The 19,597-nt window shown below is 44.7% G+C and overlaps 1 protein-coding gene across 5 annotated transcripts in view; it reads left to right on the top strand.

Annotated features, from left to right (window-relative positions):
- Positions 1-11,984, top strand: part of PDE3A (phosphodiesterase 3A) — a 382,562-nt gene extending 370,578 nt beyond the window's left edge. For all 5 annotated transcript variants that reach the window (XM_053252901.1, XM_053252902.1, XM_053252904.1 and 2 more), the window contains 6 exons: positions 393-506; positions 1,117-1,316; positions 1,932-2,135; positions 3,212-3,367; positions 7,161-7,401; positions 11,457-11,984. In XM_053252901.1, the coding sequence (XP_053108876.1) occupies positions 393-506; positions 1,117-1,316; positions 1,932-2,135; positions 3,212-3,367; positions 7,161-7,401; positions 11,457-11,695 (1,154 nt within the window). In that variant the 3' untranslated portion in view covers positions 11,696-11,984. The remainder of the gene's footprint in view (positions 1-392; positions 507-1,116; positions 1,317-1,931; positions 2,136-3,211; positions 3,368-7,160; positions 7,402-11,456) is intronic.
- Positions 11,985-19,597: the final 7,613 nt, after the last annotated feature.

Raw genomic sequence — 19,597 nt, forward strand, 5'->3', positions numbered from 1 at the left:
GAACCAAAGGGAATGGCTTTATCCCAGCGGCCATCAAATTGTTTATAGCTAAATCCTTATCACAACTTACCTATGGAGCCCAATTAGGCCTTTATAATAATTTTACCTGTTTAGAAAGAACACAGTCCGGTTTTCTTAGAGCTTTGTTTTGTACTTCCAAATGTACTGCTAATGCAGTCCTGCGTCAAGAAGCCGGGCTACCCAAGGTGGAAACTAGGGTTTGGAGAATTACTATTAACTACTGGCTGAAGATTCATTTGCAGCCAGTAGGTTTAATACTTTTCTTTCTTGCTATCTTTTCTTTCTTGCTATCTTGCTAATTGTTCGCCTTTCTGCCCAGTAGATGGTGCTCTTGCTCCCTGGCAATCATAACCCACCCTCTCTCTTAACAGATCACAACAGAATCCATGCCACTGATGTCCTCCATGCGGTTTGGTACCTTTCAACCCAACCTATCCCAGGACTCCCAACTGTGATTAATGACCATGGGTCAGCAAGTGATTCAGGTAGTGTTTTTTGTATGCCCTTTGGGTCTCCCTTGACCCTGTGCACATTGTTTACATTTGGGAGGAAAACTAGACATTTCAAAGCAATCAGAGAGATTGAAACGAGGTGCACTGTTTTACTTAAAACATCGCTACAGATGTCACATAAAGGGGGTGACCAGGTTGTATGAATGAGGCCTACTCATACAGGCATTTATGAACATAGATCTGAATTGTGGTTCTGTGCACACACACCCCTTTGTATATAGCCTGTACACTGTCCTCTTATTCACACATTATTTCCAACAGGTCTATCATTGGCTACTATCATTAGATAAATTCACGGAGGACAGGTTTCTCATAGGCTACTAGTCTGAGGGCTATAGGCTACCTCCAGCCCCAGAGGCCTCTAAATACCAGTAGCAAGGGAATCTCAGTAGGAGAGAAGCCGTGCCCTCAGCTCTTGCCTGTGGGCTTCCCAGAGGCATCTGGTGGTCCACTGTGTGAAACAGGATGCTGGACTAGATGGGCCTTGGGCCTGATCCACCAGGGCTTTTCTTAAGTTCTTATGTCCTCCTCACCTGTTAAGTCTGCAACCAAATCTAAGGACATAACCCTATTTTCTGCCCAGATTCTGACAGTGGGATCACGCACGGCCATTTGGGATACGTGTTGTCAAAAACATACACACCAACAGACGACAATTACGGCTGTTTGGCTGGCAACATCCCTGCCCTGGAGCTGATGGCCTTGTATGTAGCTGCTGCCATGCATGATTATGATCACCCAGGAAGAACCAATGCCTTCTTGGTTGCAACCAGCGCTCCTCAGGTAAGAAGGGCTGAATGAGCCAGCTACTGTCTTTTGAGAAACAGCATTCTTCCACATTGGCTTGTGCAACTGGCAAACCCCTGGGCTGCATGGAGTGCATCAGCAATGTATTAGGGCTACCCTGGCAGGCCACAGGTCATGCCTGGTGCCTCCATTAGGGCTGGTGAGTCATTCATTGTGCAGGCCTCCCTTAAAATCAAAACTGTACAGTTCCAGAAATGGAGAATTTGGTACTGGAAGCAAAGTTCCAAGCCTTTAAGATTACAAAGATGAGCACGAGCGTTTATAGGCAATGCCTGATGAAATCTCCCAAGCCAGAATGCTCTGAACAGGATTTCCAGTGGAGAGCCTTCATATCGCTGCCTGCGCTTTTCCCTGAGAGCCAGAGAAAAGGATGCAAAATTCACACATTTGCTTAATTTACATGACACATACAGGGTAACATTGGCACAGAAGCTTGATGAAAGCTCTTAAAGCGATTCAAGTCAGCTGTCCTTGGTAGAGCTGCATTGCACGTCAACTTATAGCTATGCTTGCGTGTTTCATTTGTGTGTGTGCTAGGAGTGTTTTCCCAAATGCTAAGTGCATCTCTGCTTGTCTGTCTCTCTGTTTTAGGCTGTCCTGTATAATGACCGCTCTGTTTTAGAGAACCATCATGCTGCTGCTGCGTGGAACCTCTTTATGTCTAGGCCGGAATATAACTTCTTGGTTAACCTCGATCATGTGGAGTTCAAACACTTTCGGTTTCTTGTCATTGAGGCAGTTTTGGCCACCGATCTAAAGAAGCACTTTGACTTTGTAGCTAAATTCAATGCCAAGGTAAATTCAATTCCCTCTCTATTATGGCTTCCCAAATCTTTATATATAAGTTTTTATCACTTCTCTACTTGGGGTTTAGATGACGTTCTGGGCCATTGTGCAATTTTTGCAGCGCCATCTGCTGGCCATTAGCTGCCAATCTGTGATTAGAATCAAGGTTTTTAAGATGACCTTAAAAGTAAATAGTCTAAAAACCCTTGATTCTTGTCACAGATTGGCAGCAGGTGGTGCTGCAAAATTGTGTGACAGCCAAGAACAGCATCTGGAGCCTGAGTAGAGGAGAAGTAACAATATCCATTTTAAAACAAAGTATTTCTCCATCTGGAAATGTCTAGTGATTCAGACAGAGCCATAAGAATGTCTCCTTTAAAACAGAGTATTTCTTTTTCTAGAAACACTGGTTCATACCACAACTACCAAAGCAGGCACAGAATGAAGAGCTGTGAACCCACTGTAGCAGCCCTCTTCACCAAGGCTGTGCCCAGTGTGCAGTGGGAGTGCCAATATTAAGGTCCCCACCTTCCCCGCAAAGCACCCTGTGTGTAGTAGAAATCTGTTCCTGAGGGTCGCACAGTCCTCAGGGGCATACTTTGGTACGGCACAGAGCACTTCGTAGTCCCTATTGTAACTATGTCTTGAGTTATGGGTAACTGAAATAATCATATATTTCCCCCATTTACCGCTAGCTTCTCTTCCCTCGCCTTCCTCTGTTGTCCCCCGGGCCAAATTTTAGATTGTGATTCCCTCGGGGCAGAGAGCTGGCCTCTAGTACGCTGTAAAGCTCAGGGCACATCAGTTGCACTATTATTTTTATAGATCCTACCTACAAAAGGGCAGACTGAATGTGCCAAGTTCAGAACTTAGATATATTGTTGTTGTTGTTGTTGTTGTTAATAATTCGATTTCCATACCGCCCTTCCAAAAATGGCTTAGGGTGGTTTACACAGAGAAACACCAAATAAATAAGATGGATCCCTGTCCCCAAAGGGCTCACAATCTAATAACTTCATGGCCTCCTCTTGTATAGTTGTATGAATGATATCTGAACATTCACTCTCAAAACATTTCTTTGCCAGGTGAATGATGATGTCGGGATTGATTGGACAAATGAGAATGACCGCTTGCTGGTTTGCCAGATGTGCATCAAACTGGCTGACATCAATGGGCCAGCAAAATACAAAGAATTGCACCTGCAGTGGACAGGGGGCATTGTCAATGAGTTTTATGAGCAGGTAAATAGCCATCGTTGCTGGGAGAGACAATGGAAAGCAGCTTCCGTGAACCGCTCAAATCATTGAAGTGTCTTAGTTCTGTAGCTGATTCCAGAAGTTTTCAAGTATGAAAAATGGCCATTCATCATAATAAAGATAAAAACAAATCATTTCAACAAGCCATATTAAGACTAGATTACTGTAACATCTGGGGATCTACTCTACATGGGGCTTGCTTATGGAAATTTCTCAGAGACCTAGTACTGATTCAGAATGTGGTTCCATTGGGAACATATTGATGTGCATCTTAAAACAACTTCATTGTCTCCCAGTTAGCTCCTAGACTCATTTCAAGGTAATATTAATCTTTCATATGATCTGAGCCCAGGTCCCAGACCTCCTCCTTCCATGTGAACTTGTAGTTTAATTCTGGGGCCTCTTTGGAGCCTGCAGCTGTTTGGTTCTGCTAAACTATGATCTCAATGTTTGCCTCTTAACAAAAGCTGACCTTACCATTTTCTGCAAATAGACTTCTTAATAAAGGGAGACAAAGGCATAGTTCTTACTAGGATGATTGTCTTTGCTGTACTCCTTCAGACTGTAGGTGGGTGCTCCCATAAATGAATGTTTTTGCTGACAAAATAATTTCCTACACATAGAAAATTGGCATGTCAGGCAGAAGCCATCTGAAGTATCCCCTGGGCAGGTTGGCACCGTGCAGATTCTTACACAGATTTTCTGACATCATTAGAGAAGTTAAGAAGCAACACTTGGAATCTCAGAAACCTGAAGTCTGGTTTTGCTTTACCACTAACCACAAGATGACAGTTGGCTTAACTCCCTACATAGCAAACTCTGCACATACACACAAATTTGCCACAAGAAGAATGCATCTTCCCTCTCTCTGACCAAGCCTTCTCCCTGGCATCTTAGCAGAACAAACACTGAAATTCTTCATTCCTCCCAAACCCTCACCTGCAGTCTGAAATGGTACCAACCAGCCACAGGTTTAGCATCTCACTGAGAACTAGTTCAGTCTCAAAAGGAAGTTGATTCAACAGACAAGGAAGTCATACATTCACACAATCAAAAATGGTGTTCTACCTGGGTTTGGGAGCTCTGTGTGCTCCCAGTTTTCAGTTGTGTGGAAGCAAGGTAGGAGGAAAACCTGGATAGAAGTGATTGAGGCTATTCACACAATGGGAGAAAATCGGGGTAGCAGAGGCTAGCCGATTTTCTCCCATCGTAAGAACTACCGGGTCACCCGCTTAAATAGCCCTGCCCTTAAAACGGGTTTGCAAAGCGAGCGGTCCACAGATCCGTTTTTTTCTAATTGTGTGTTGCCGGGGTGTGGCTTCGCACCGCAGCAACTCACAAGTAGACCCCCAACCAGGAGGCTCAAAAGCAGCCTCCTGGCTCAGAGGGTCTCTCCAGCATGCCCTGCGCACTCGCGCAGGGCATGCTGGAACTTCCGGGGGCCACGCAGCCCCCTATCCCGCCAGCTCCGTAACAGATGGGCAGCCAGTTCGGCCGCTCGGAGCAGACTGACTGCTCGTGTGCGGGGAGAACAGGCTAAGCCCGCTCTCCCCGCTAACCCACCCAAGGCAGGTCTCCTTGATCATGAGACCTGCCTCATTGTGTGGAAGCAAGGTAGGAGGAAAACCTGGGTAGCTGAAAACGGAGCAGACACAGCTCCCAAACTCAGGAAAAACATAATATTTGATTGTGTGAATGAACTCACTGTCTTCCTTTTAAATGCTGCATTCTGAAAGAGGCTGCTGATTGCTTTGGATCCGGGATTTCCGGTTTTGGATCCCCAGATGTAGGACTACAACTCCCTTTGTCTCCAAACACAATGGCCTGGGGGTGGTGGGAAAATGTAATCCAGCAACATCTGGGGACTCAAGATTAGGAACCCCTGCTTTAGAGCATTATTGAATACAAATCACAAAGAGGTTTGTAGACATAAAGCAGCTGGGCTGTAGAGTGGAGTGTTCACATCAATACAATATCAAAGATGTAGCACAGTGGGAAGATCTACCCATCTCAAGAGCTGCGTTAGTAATGCTGTAGCCAGCGTGGTGTAGTGGTTAGAGTGCTGGACTAGGACCAGGGAGACCTGAGTTCAAATCCCCATTCAGCCATGATATGTCCTGAGTGAGTCTGAGCCAGTCACTTCTCTCTCAGCCTAACCTACTTCACAGGGTTGTTGTGAGGAGATACCTAAGTATGTAGTACACCGCTCTGGGCTCCTTGGAGGAAGAGCGGGATATAAAATGTAAATTATTATTATTATTATTATTATTATTATTATTATTATTATTATTAATCCAAGAGAGTGAGGGAAAGGTTCAGATTGAACTTGGGTTGGGATGGCTTGGGCACATTGCCTACTCTCCAATCTTGCCAGAGTTTTCTTTGCTTTTGGGCAAAGGGAAGCAAAATAGATGGTGCAGCTGAAACTAGAGATGCAGTTTTACAAGATTGAATTAGTTAACCATGGTTTTTTTTTACCATTGGCCAACAGCAAGGAGAGGGCCATATTTTTTTACTTGAAATTGTAGCCCATTTGTTCTGTGAAGGCCTCAGACAGGTGACAGGATAAGAAATGAAATATAAAATAACCCAATAAAAATAACTCACAGTGAATTACATTCTGTACAGCATAACACAGCCACCTAATGGCACAGCGGGGAAATGACTTGGCTTGTGTGCATGAGGTTGCTGGTTCGAATCCCCGCTGGTATATTTCCCCAGAATATAGGAAACACCTATATCGGGCAGCAATGATATAGGAAGGTGCTGAAAGGCATCATCTCACATTGTGCGGGAGGAGGCAACGGTAAACCCCTCCTGTATTCTAACAAAGAAAAACACATGGCTCCGTGGTCTCCAGGAATCAACACCGATCAAGGGCACAACTTTACTTGTACAGTATAACACAGGTGGTTCTGAACCCGCCACTGCTGCTGCATGTGTCTAAAACACCGCCTGTGGCACAGTATTGTGGAGCCGAGCTGTTCCATTGTGACTTGAAATTGCGCAATGCAGCTGTGTGTTGCTCCATCCACTATTACCAGTGGGTGAAGCAGCACACAACTGTGACTGTGCAAGTTTAAGTCACAGCAAAACAGCCCTGTTCCGCAACACGGGTGGTGTTCTAGACACGTGCAGCATCATGGGCAGATCAGAACCAGCCATCTTACACTCTGCAGAATATGAGCCAGTAATCCCAATTAAAAGACTTCAAAACATAATGTACTAAATTCCCAGCCTATACAAAACAAAGCATCCCAAATCCCATCTCAATAGAAAGAGTTGGTGGATAACAGGCAACCAGTTACCTAGTGGTACCTTACCATGACTGCTCTTGTGGTGGGGCGAATGAAGCCGCTCTTCTGATATTTCCCTAGATTTCTGATTGGGTACAATTTGTTGGTGACATTCCCTCCATCATTTAGGCAGCTGTTCCCAGCAGCTGGTTCCTTATATAGTTGTATACCCATTACACATATTTCAGTGCCAGCCTTCTAAAACGGTTCTCGGGTTCAAACTGAAGATTAATCCCTGGATCATGCTCCTTTGGTGGCCTAGAGTAGGCATGCTATAAGATTCTAGTTGATTGGCAACTCATGTTTTTAAAAGAGGAGGGAGCCCATTCTGGCTTTTGAACCAGCTGATCCCTAATCCTTTCTTGTTGCTCCTCACCAGAACCAGGACCAGGTGAGTTCCAAGTGGGCATGACTATGGGAGCCCTGGCATACATTCTGGAGCATCATATTGTGTTGTAATGCACTTTCTCCTGCTCTCCAAGGGTGATGAAGAAGCCAGCTTAGGCCTCCCTATCAGCCCTTTCATGGACCGCTCAGCACCTCAGCTGGCAAACCTCCAGGAATCCTTCATCTCTCACATTGTGGGACCACTGTGCAACTCCTATGACTCAGCAGGGCTGATGCCGGGAAAATGGGTTGAAGATAATGATGAGTCAGGAGATACAGATGAGCAGGAGGAGGAAGATGCTGCTGAAATGGATACCTGTGAAAACTCTGAGTCAAGTATGTTGTGTGTGTGTGTGTGTGTGTGTGTGTTGTGTGTGAATAGATGGATTTACTAGGGACCAGTAAACTGCCCCCCACCCCTCCAAAAAAGTCTCTCCATAATAAAGAGACATCACTGGGCGATGTCCTTTCAAGGTTCTTGCATTTCCAGAACCCTTCACCACAATATATGACCTAAAAGCAATGGATGCCATTTACAGCGATTCATCTGACCATGTTTGTAATGGCTTCTACCAAAATTTCACACTGCAATAATTGCCCTAATGACCTCTGTGGAGCACAGCAACATTTGGGAGGGGCTATCTCCCAGGAAACCAGGGATAGAATGTTCTAATATGGAGTGCTGTGTAGAATAGAGGTTTCTTCTGATTAAACCTGAAGGTTTCCTACAGGGAACTGAAAGCTTTCTAATGAAGGCTTGAGCTGGATTTGAGCTGTATCACAGTGAAAAGCTCTTTGTTTGTGGTTGAAAAAGCTTGAAGGACTCAACAATTTGGCTCCCAACAAACACTTTAGGCTACCTGGAAACGCTAATCTATGCACACATTTCTTTGAGACAAAAAATTCCTCTACGTCACTTTCTCTCCCTTTTTTTACTTCAATAAAACCCAAGAGGTTTATCATTCAAGTTCCCCTGCTGAGCAGAGAGATACCCTTTAAAGTGGTGATTCTCATTATTGAGCAAGAGAAGAGCAACTGGACCTATCCATCCCCAGCACAACATCCTTCCAGTGGCTGTTGCTGGTGTGTAGTTTCTTTTTAGATTGTGAACCCTTTTGGAACAGGGATTTATGTTTATTTATTTTTATTTATCTATGTAAACTGCTTTGGGAGCTTTTGTTGAAAAGCAGTATATACACACATGGACAAATGTGTTGGTACCCCTCCACGAAAAAAGAAGAACCCACAATTGTCTCTGAAATAACTTGAAACTGACAAAAGTAATCGGCACCAATCACTGGTTATTCTGCATTTAACAAAAATCAGACTTTGCTTTAGAGTTTTGATGCAACAGAATATTTCAAATAATAACACAAATGAAAATGGCATGGACAAAAATGATGGTACCCTTAACCTAATATTTTTTGCACAACCTTCAAAAGTTGGGAACTTTTGGGAAACTTTGGGAACTTTTGTTGAAAAGCTGTATATACTATAAATATTTGTCCGTTGTTAGCAGCTGCTTTGAAGGATGGGTCATGGTGCTCATTTAGGAGGAGTGGAACACTTCTGTGTTTCTGTGCTCAGCTCAGGTTCCTACCAAGAATGTGCCCACCTCAACACATCAGGCCTGAGGCCTAATTCATTTTGCTGGCTGATGACCAAAATAAAGTTTGATCTGCTCTGATCTGAGGCCTCATTCATATGATGCCTTTTACGGTTTGATAGCAAACCGTTCCAGTAACACGAGGAAAGGTGTGAGCAGGCCTTCTCAGAGGTCTAGAGAGGCGGGGGCCACTTCTAGCTTTTGAGGCTGCTAGCCATAATAAAAATTAAAAAGAGGACACAAGGAAACAGAATAAGGCACTGAAAAAACGAGTGTCTAAATCTGAGGCCCAGACAAATTGCCTGCCATCCCCCGCCCCCTGACTGGCCCTGTGTGTGAAATAATCATTAGTGCTTCAAGCTGTTAATCAACAACAACTTTATTTGTGGGCCACCCCAGAACATATTGCTCTCTGGACTGCTCACAAAGTAAAACAACTGAGTAAAACCATATAATTAAAACATATTCAAACAAAATTAACGGCTATTGTTAAAACTGTAAAGGAGGTAGATAAATCCACTGAACTGTTAGTTTGTTGCACAGTAAGGACCCATTTTAACTGGCAAAAGGTTGAGAGTGAAGAGTAAACTCTTCTGGTTCTGGTGTGTTATTGTGATAGAAAAATAAACATGTTACATGTGGCCTTTCTGTAACAAAAACGTAGGCTTTCTGTAACTGTCTTAACAATACTAGCAATGCAACACAACCCTAGCCGTATTGAGTCAGTCCTACTAGCTGAAACCCAGACTGAATGACTCAATAGGACTACTTAGGAAACAATCTAAACTAAAGGACTGCTTTATTTCAGTAGAACTGCTCAGGAGTAAAATAGTTTGGATGCCAGCCACTGAATGCAGTGGGACATACACCCTATTGGGTCTGCCAAGAATTGCTGTTTATTAAACTATCTGTTGTTGTTGCTGCAGTGCTTTATTTACTCTGCCTTTTCCCAATTAGGAACCATCAGAAGGTGGTTAACAACCATATAAGAAAACAAAATACAATCACATTACAACAAGACAAATATAAAAGCAGCAGCTGAAACTAATGTAATTTCACAGGTACATACAGGCAATCAAAAAAGCTTTGCGGAACGGAAATCTCTTAAATGGTGGCTGATGGCCACAAAAGAAACCTAACAAATACTCTGTTATCCCAAACTAACTTCAGTGTTTCAGGAGGATAGTTATATTTTGTTTGTGAGAGCCGGCATGGTGTAGTGATTAGAGTGCTGGACTAGGACCGGGGAGACCCGAGTTCCAAATCCCCATTCAGCCATGAAACTAGCTGGGTGACTCTGGGCCAGTCACTTCTCTCTCAGCCTAACCTACTTCACAGGGTTGTTGTGAAAGAGAAACTCAAGTATGTAGTACACCACTCTGGGCTCCTTGGAGGAAGAGCGGGATATAAATGTAATAATAATAATAAGCAGATTTATTTACGTTAGCTGACATACTGCACCATATGCCATCCTAGTAACTTGGCATGCACGCACGTTGCACAACTGTGCTAGTTGCAAAAATAGCACAAATTGTGCTACATAAGAGTAGGCCCATTATTTGCAAAGGGTCTTCTCTCTGGGTAGCTTTTCTTCCTACTTTGCTTCCCACACAACCACAAATTGGGAGCATACACAGCTCCCAAACCCATGTCGAACACCGTTTTTGGTGTGAATGACCTCTTAGTCTTCTTTATTGAGGGAATGTTGTGTATGCCATAGCATTTAGTCATGAGAACTCCACTTGCATCCTGAAGTGGTAGAACCCCATCTCTCTGAGAACTAGACCTAAGCCCCACTCAAATCAGTGAACAACATGCTGCCTCCCACTGCACTTTCACAAAGACATGCAAGGCTGTTACGCTAACGCTGAAGCTTTCATTCCAGACTAGTACAAACGGGTTTGAATGGATGCAAGAAGGTGTCCTACTTGGTGGCACATCTCAAATATTTTGCAGGGAACTTTGGTGCAGTTGTGCAGTTCCAGAGATCCCCATGATGTAATGCAGTGATGTAATCTTCTCACACTAATGAAACTTTGTTCATTGCACAAACGTTAAGTACAGAACCTTCTTGCACTAGCACAACTTTGTTCATTGCATGTCAGGATGTCAACCGTGGAGCTTGTTGGTTGTGACTAAGTCCCATTCCATTGACCTGGGCCCCAATCAAACACTTAGTGAGCTGGTGATACAGTTCACACGGTAGCACAGGGGGCTATCTTCCCTATACACCTAAATGTGACGTAAAGTCCCAATTTGCATAATTCTGCTTCCTTATAAAAGGAAGTGAAGTCATATTATTGAACCATCAGGCATATGGGGCTCTGTGGAGTGCCCCCATCACACATTTCCTCAGGGCAGCAATTCTCAGACTTGGGTCCCCAGAGGTTTAACTTCAATTCCCATAATCCAAAGGCCATTGTGGGTGGGGGTTATGGGATTTGAAGTTCTGGGGTTATGGGATTTGAAGTTCTGGGGACTCAAGTTTGAGAACCCCTGCCTTAGGGTGTGGAGTGATCCACACTCAGTGCTCCAGAACACTTACTTGCATCACTAACATGGTAAATATATGAAATGTGCCTTTACATGTAATTTTATTTTGCTGGATTGTGTCCAAAGACTTTTAGCGCTACCTAATTAGCCCATCTTGATGTAGATTGTCCCTGTGCAGTAGAAGACTGCACCATTGCCAAGAGGAGACTACTGACATTTCTTGATGTTCTGCCTGGCCCAAACCAGTTACTGCTGCAATTTTAATACCTGATTTGCTTATGATCTTTTGCAGGGAAGAAGAGGAGGAAAATCTACTGCCAAATAACTCAGCACTTGCTTGAGAACCATCAGATGTGGAAGAAAGTGATTGAGGAGGAGGAGAGGAGAGCTGGGGCCGAAAAGCAGACTCTGGAGCAACCCCCGGCTTTGCACCAATCCTCTGAACAAATTGAGGCCATTAAAGAGGAGGAAGAGGAAAAGGGGAAGCCCAAAGGGGAAGAGGAAAGCACAACACTAGAAATGAACCAATGACGATGGCCACATTTTGAGCAGTATTTGAAGACAAAGACGACTTGTGTACCAGTTCCTTTACAAGCCAGCACAACATTTAGACACAACACTGTAGAAATACGGGATTTATGCACCTACAGCTGTTTGATTTGTTTCTTTCCTTTCCTTTCCCTTTTTTTAAAACAGTGAGGTACATTGTTCAAACTCCTACGTTCAAAGAAGCTTTCACACTGCAACGCCGACTTTTACAGACTTTCTTACGGGATGGGGGATTATAAATATATAATTATATATATATATATTAACCTGGGTTTATCAGCTGCGCATTTCTTCATTTTTCTCAATGATGATATATTATGGCAACTGTGGTTTTTATACAAAAACAAAAGAAGAGGAAGAAGAAGAGGGAAGAATGTGTTAAAGCCTGCGCTGCTTCAGAAGCATGCTCACAGCAAGTGAGTAAGGCTGGTTTGCCCTTTTCCTTACCCTTCATGATGGGGCTCTGTTGATGGTGTCATCAAAATATTGGTATGATCTGTCAGCGTAGATGTGCATGGAGGATGGTGTGTGCATATGTAGGAGAAACTGGGGACATCACTGGGCAAATGGGTGTAACATTGTATTGGAAACTGGTTTGGACATTAGAGTACTCACATTCATTGAGGTAAGACCCAACCCCAGTCGCCGCCATGTAGGGAATCAGTCTTGTCCATAACGGAGATCTGAGCCATCAGCTGAGCAGCCTGTGTCGAAGGCACTCCATTTTTCTTCTACGCGACCCAATACAATTCAGATTGATACGACCTAGAAGAGCTTCAGGCTCTACAAAACAAGTGTTACCAATTTTTTGCACAGTCTCTTCTGGACTTGAATGGTGGCTCTTGGTTATGCAGCTACAAAGGCTTTTCATAGGATAGTTGTGCAGGTGGTATTTGCATTTCCAGTCTGTGCAACTTTCCTATCTCAGAACTCTTTTGTACATTACAGCAAGTGCCATCAGTGGACTGCACAAGAAGACTGTGAAGGCATTCCCAGGTTGCAGAAACAAGGCACTGAGGAGAAATAGTTGCATGGCTACCCCTACTATAATAATAATAATAATAATAATAATTAATAATAGTAATCACAATTACATAATTCCATACACCCCACAGGTTTATAAATGTCATAATGGAAAAAGCCATATCAAATGGTATCCTGTGAGTTGCAATGTGGGAAGTGTGGTCATTGCTTATCATGATTTTTATTGGGTTCTTTGGAAAATTCACAAAGCTCAGCACTGTGTACCTTCTGCACTGACCACATTCCACTTTGATTAGTCTGCTACAGAACCCCTGTGTATTGCAAAGGATTCTGGGGCATGTATACACTTCATGCAAAAAACTGGTCAGGCCCCTGGGCCTCACCATTGCCTGAAGTGAACAGAGAATGCACCTTAATGCACACCCCCTATGGCTACACATTGCAGGTATTTATAGGGAAGCTCTCACTTGTCCACCACGAGTGATCTCACTGAGGAACCCTTGACAAAATTCCTTGATTTCCAGTACATCATTTGAAAGCCACAGATCTATATCCCAGATTCAACTTCTGCATATGGAACATGAGCAGTTGCAGATCTTTGGTCCATCTAGCTCAGTATTATTCTCTCTGCAAAGTTTTGGGCAGGTATCTTTCCCATCCCTACCTGGAGATGCCTGGGATTGAACCTGGGACCTTCTGAATGCAGTGGTGATTATGCTCTTCCACTGAACCACGGCCCCATGTGGAAAGCTTCAGCACAACAGTGTAAAACGTGTTTGGGTGGGGTTGTCTTTCTACTTCACCTTCAAGGTAGGAGTGTTGCCTTTGGGTGAAGGTTGATTCGTATGGAGTATTGGGCATTCCTTGGAAAGGTTAGAAGGATCATATGTTTGAATGTAACTGTTCTACATGCATACACTTGTGAGATCACAGTGAGCTCATGAGTGCCAAATAGTGAGGTCATTTACACAAACAAAAACTGTGCTCTACCCTGATTTGAGAGCTGTGTGTGCTCCCAGTTGTGTGGAAGCAAGGTAGGAGGGGAAACTGGGTAGAAGTGATTGTGTAGAAGCAAGGGAGCTTTTCCTCCTACCTTGCTTCCATACAACTTGGAGCACACACACCTTCCAAACCTGGGTAGAGCACAGTTTTTTATTGTGTGAATGACCTCAGTATGTTAGAAAATGCCTCAGATGCCATTTGCTGAGGAGTTGTGAATGTGTATTTGTGAAGAAAATAGCATGAATTTCGGGAAGGAATGCACATTGCTACTCCTTTACCTGAATTTAGGGATTGAATGCACATTTGTCAGTCTTTTCCCTCTTTTCCTACTTTTAAAGTTTCCTGTCACGGGTGGTGAAATATGTTTTTTTTTTAAGAAAAAAGAGATTCCCTCCATTCTCTCTCTTTTAAATGCAGCACGATTGGAGATGGGGAATTACCCAGCAACTGTGCTGTCAAAAGGCAAATATCTTTGTGATGCTCTAATTGAAGAGAGTAGTTGCTTGTCCACTTTGACTGGGGTGGGTGGGCAGGGGGCGGGGTCTCAGCAGTCACTGAAAGGGCGGACAACGCATTTGGTGTTCCAGCAAAAAGACCGCAAGGAGGCAGTTTAATGCTGGTGCCTTCCTTAGATCCTCCTTCATCTTTTACCATCTTTTTTTTTTAACTTTGGAATTTGGTTTTTGTTCTTTGTTTTTAAACCACACACAGAAGACCAGGTCCTCAGCAGAGCATAAGGTTTATTTTGTTGGTTAACAATTTGACAAATATCTGTGTCCTTGATTTGATTTTGCTCATCTATATGTAAATACGGAGACTTGGCAGTGTGTGTGTTGGGTGGGGGGGAGTCCTGTAGATAGTGATTGCGGGGAGGTTGTAAAGAATTTTTAAAAAGAGAAACCATTTGTATACATTGTAGCCATTTCCACATTTAAGGAGTCCTTGCATGGTTCGTAGAGAGACTTTGAGGATTTTCACAGGACTTTGAGCTTGCTTCTGGGTTTGCTGCGGGGAAAGCAGGAACTCGCCCACCTTCCCCGGCAGATGATCAGCGGCTGCCCTCCCCTCCACCACACCATGCAGCAACCACAGGTGCTGGGAGCAGGAGGACTTTCCCCCTCCCGTATGGGCACGGGCACAGTGGCTGCTATCATTAGAGCAGCTGCTGAACTCAGCACAACCACTCCTTCCCCCACAGTAGGCCGGGGGGAAACTATTTAACCTGGCAGCAATCAGTACACAAGGTAAAGATTTACGGGGACTCTAGCCCTATTCGCACATTATATTCAATGCACATACAATCTGCGTACAGTATACACGTATACAGAGCTGTATGCACATGCAATTATTCAGGAATTATGTTCGGCGCTGGTACAGTAGTGCACGCTCTGTCTGTACCTTGCATTTTTAGGGTCTGTATCCAGGTTCACTTTTTAAATGAACACATGTACAACCATTCACACACAAACATGTCTATGTGTGCAAGCACCTGTATGCACATCCTATATAATAAAAGGCTAAGTGAGTGGCCGTGGCTTTGGAACGTTGGGGATCTGCGTCCCTGCTTCCCTGGGCTGTTCTGGGCCTGTGCGAAGCGCAGGCCCAGAAGAGCCCAAGGGACACAGGACCTCAGACACCAGTGTCCCACAGCCACGGGCGGCCATTAGCCGGTGTGTGGCGGCGGGGGAAAGTGGCCGAGGCGGCGGCGGAGCCGCCGCCTCGGCCATGAGCTGCGGCACGGCGAGAGGAGGCTGAGACAACCAGAAGCGGCCGCCCTGAAAAAGGCGAGGGCAATGGCGGCGGGGGAAGACCAAGACGGGGGACAGGGAAGCTGGGCGAGGTGGCGGCGAAGCCACCAACAAGGCCCCCGCCCGCTCACAGCCGTCGCCGCCGCCTGCTCACCCGCCCTCCCAGCTGCCCAAAATGAAGCTGGGCGAGGTGGCGGCGAAGCCGCCAACGAGGCCCCCGCCCGCTCACAGCCGCTGCCACCGCCTGCTCACCCGCCCTCCCAGCTGCCCAAAATCACCTTCCCCGCTCCCCCCAAAAAAAGATTAAGGGCCAAAATGGCCCATGAGAAGGTCGCCGCCCCCGCCTATCACCCTCCCATCTGTCGAAGACCACCTTACCCGCTCCAGCCCGAGGGAAAAGAGAGGAGCTCACGAGCAGAGCTCCTCTCTGTGCTAAGTCACTGCTCAAACTGCCGCTATGGACGCAAAGGACGCCTATTGCGTCCATTGCGACAGTATGGGCAGCAGCTTAACACAGAGAATAGCTCTGTTTCCGAGTTCCTCTCTTCTCCTTCGGGCTGGAGCGGGTAAGGTGGGCTCCGGCAGCTGGGTGTGCGGGAGGGCGATAGGCGGGGGCGGCCACCTTCTCATGGGCCATTTTGGCCGTTATTCATCCACCACCACCCCCCAAAAAAGTAAAATCAAAATAAGGAAGAACAAAAACAGAGACAACAACAAAACAAAAAACAAAAAGAGAGAGGGGACAAGGGGGGGGGGGAAGAGACAGAAAGAGAGAGAGAGAGACAGAAAAGACGGGATAGAAAGCTAGCGCCCGTTATCATAACGGGCTTAAAAATACTAGTAGAATATAATGTCTGAGTCAGGCTTCTGCATTTTGACATCAGTTCTCTGCCCAAGTGAGCTTTAGTAGTACTAAAAGTGGAAGGGCATCTATCTGCATAATTAACTGTGTGTTCCTTCTGAAAGCATCCTAAAGCTGTTGCCTTCGTGAGTCTGTCATTCCTGGGACCAATAAGTCTCCTCCATGAAGCTTGAAGAGAGGTTGTTGCACCATATTTACTGGTCTAACTTTCCCCATTTCTACCTCTCAGGAGCTTTGTTGCCCGTGAGTTTACTGGGTTCTTGTACTTAGACTCAATCTGGCAGTATTTTATCAGCTAGCTAAAGGTATTCTTGGAACTTATAGAATTCAGCAAGTGTGCACACATATTGAGAAAGAGAGGGAATTAATCCCTCTCCCAATTAATCCCATAAAGATATGCCCCTCACAGGGTGGAGCCACTCTGGGAAGAGCAGAAGGTTTCAAGTTCCTTCCCTGGCTTCTCCAAGATAGGGCTGAGAGAGATTCCTGCCTGCAACCTTGGAGAAGCCGCTGCCAGTCTGTGAAGACAATACTGAGTTAGATAGACCAATGGTCTGACTCAGTATATGGCAGCTTCCTGTGTAATCACTCTTTCTTTTACTTTCCTCATCCTCTCATTTGCACAATTCCTTCTTCCTAAGAAGGTTATATTTCTTTACAGAAATGTGTGTGTTCTCATTTTATCCCAACTTTTCTAGGACTAGAGGGTTTCGTCCAGCTAATTATTTACATAAGGACGAGATTACTTATACAACTCCATATCCAGAGAGACCCTTTAGTTGTATGCACTGGAATTTTTCATTCTCCCCCCACCCATGGTTTTGGGGTCAGGTTCCCAGGCAAATATATGGGGCTCCTAGACAAGTGGGGACTCCAGATTCCTAATGTTTATGGAGATCTTCCTGTGCAGCATTCCAATTTGACAAAGTCAAGGTGCGTTATAGTTGTGATCTGACTTGTGCAAGGGATGCTGGACACTGATGCAGCTGTTAATTTTTAGAAACAGTAACAAAATTTACTCCACAAAATATGGGAAGAGTAGGCTAGGGTTGTCAGCAAAGGAATATTCTTCACAAGCTTTCCTCTGAAGCACAAGCAATGACAGCCATCTAAGCATCCAAGCAAAAAAGGTCCATGAGGGTTGTGATTCCTGTGTCCAGACTATTTAACTGTATGTTCATAAACTCAGAGAGAGAATGCCGGAACTTTCACATCACCGTGCTTTCTTTCCCAATATTCTATGCACAGTGCAATCAGCCAGCATTTTTTTTTAAAAAGAAAAATTAAGGTTACCTTTTACAGGGGGAAATTCCTGAAGGTTAGCTTATAGTTGTCACTAGACTCACCATAATTGTTATAATGTGGAGACATTCCAAACCCAAGGCCTACATCCGCAAAGTATTGTTCGTACAAACTAGGTCTGCAGGAAAGCTAATGGGAATCCCTAGATGAATATGAGAGAATTTCGAAGGACAACGGGGGGAAACCAGAGATTTTCTTGATTCTTTTCTATTGTCGCTGCTTTAAAAAAAATGCAGCAATAGGGCTGTATTTCTACCTACACCAAATTTGCTGAGCTGAAACACTGCAATGTTTGTGCAATGGCTATTGTAATATTTCTTGGCAAGGACTTCTTGTGAGTGTCCATTGGCTGAAGTCAAGTCTTTGTCAGTTGTAATTTCTTCTCTGTAACAGGAACAAAAAGATGGAATGAATTCTTCATTCTGAACTGTGGCGTCTAACACAGTAGTAGTGAAGGCACAACAGTCAAAACCCTCTTCACCTGATAATTACTTATTTATAGCCAGTGGAATGTACAGAACTGAGTTGTTAAGGCCCAGAGGACCAAATGACATGTTCCAGAGTTATAAGTAATGTATCTTTTCTGCGATGCAGCCACAGGGGCTAAAAACCTGATCAGAGTAGTGGACAAGGAGAATGCTTTTTCTTCCCGAATTGCCCCATCCACAGCTGCTTTTCCACCTCCTGTGGAAATGATGCAGGTGCCTAAATCTTTTCTCCAGCAGGTGGAAAAGTTACTGGGTGGGGCAATTCTGAGTGGGAAAATGGCAGGTACAGAAAAGAGGTCAAACCTTCCTACTGTTCAGTTCTGCTCAGTCACAGCCTCTCACAACCCTCTTAGAAATTATCCTGGGAAAGTTACATGTCACAGTCTGTGGTGTGTACTTTGACCCTAAGGATGTCATATGACAAATCGGAGAACAGATAGCAATGAATGTATGGCTTCCCATGATGTGGAAAGGGGGTGCTTGCATTGCAGTCTGTGGTACGACTTAATTATCATCTTAATTCAGTGCTAACAATTTGAGTTCTCCTGCTGCCCTGATGAGCAAAAGTTAGGATGCCTTTTTGAAATACAGATGTCTGTCTCTATCCCTTCTTTAATTCTCTCCAGAGGAAGCAAAAAGAGGGGTTGTGTGATATGGCATGGAATGATGCAATATAGGAAGATGCCTTCTACAGAGTCAGACTATTGGCCCATCTAGCGCTGTATTGTCTACACTAGCTGGCAGCAGCTCTCCAAGGTTTCAGGCAGGAGTCTCTCCCAACACTACCTGGAGATGCCAGGGAGTGAACCTAGGACCTTCTGCGTGCAATCAGATGCTCTGCCACTGAGGTACAGCCCCTGTCCCTTAAGGGAAATATTTTACAGTGCTCATATGTAGTCACCCATCCAAATGCAAACCAGGGTAGACCCTGCTTAGCAAAGAGGACAATTCATGCTCTCTACAACAAGACCAGCTCTCCTCCCCAAACATCTAGACAGCCCCTACACTTTTGCTCATTGGTGCAATGGATTGCCCAGAAACCTCCTCTTAAAGTATCCATTTCAGGATAAGGTCTAATCCCTTGGGAAATATTGTTATGACACACTTAAAGGATTTTTTTTTTGGTTGGTTGGCTGCAAAGAATATAAGTGGCTTTATCAGGAGCCAACTAACTGTGCCCTTCATTGCAGGCGTTCTAGTGGGAGAGCTTGCACAGAGCGAATGGGAACTGAACACCAAGTGTCGTGCCGTTTCCGGCCATGGATTGGCCAAGTTGCTTGAAAACTTGGGCATCCCCCAGCTGGCAGCAAAGTCCTAATGTAATCAGCCTTGAAGTTGATGGGATTTTCAACTTTGGTGGCTGACCTGGCAATGGGAGACGACAGGAAAAGACAGGAATTCAGTGTTTTCAGGGCACAGGACGTGTGTCAAACCCATTTCTGCCACACTTGGAAAGTATGTTGGTTTTCACCCTCCGTGAAGATCCAAATCAACTTGA

Source organism: Hemicordylus capensis, chromosome 5, assembly GCF_027244095.1.
Source record: "Hemicordylus capensis ecotype Gifberg chromosome 5, rHemCap1.1.pri, whole genome shotgun sequence".
Lineage (NCBI taxonomy): Eukaryota > Metazoa > Chordata > Lepidosauria > Squamata > Cordylidae > Hemicordylus > Hemicordylus capensis.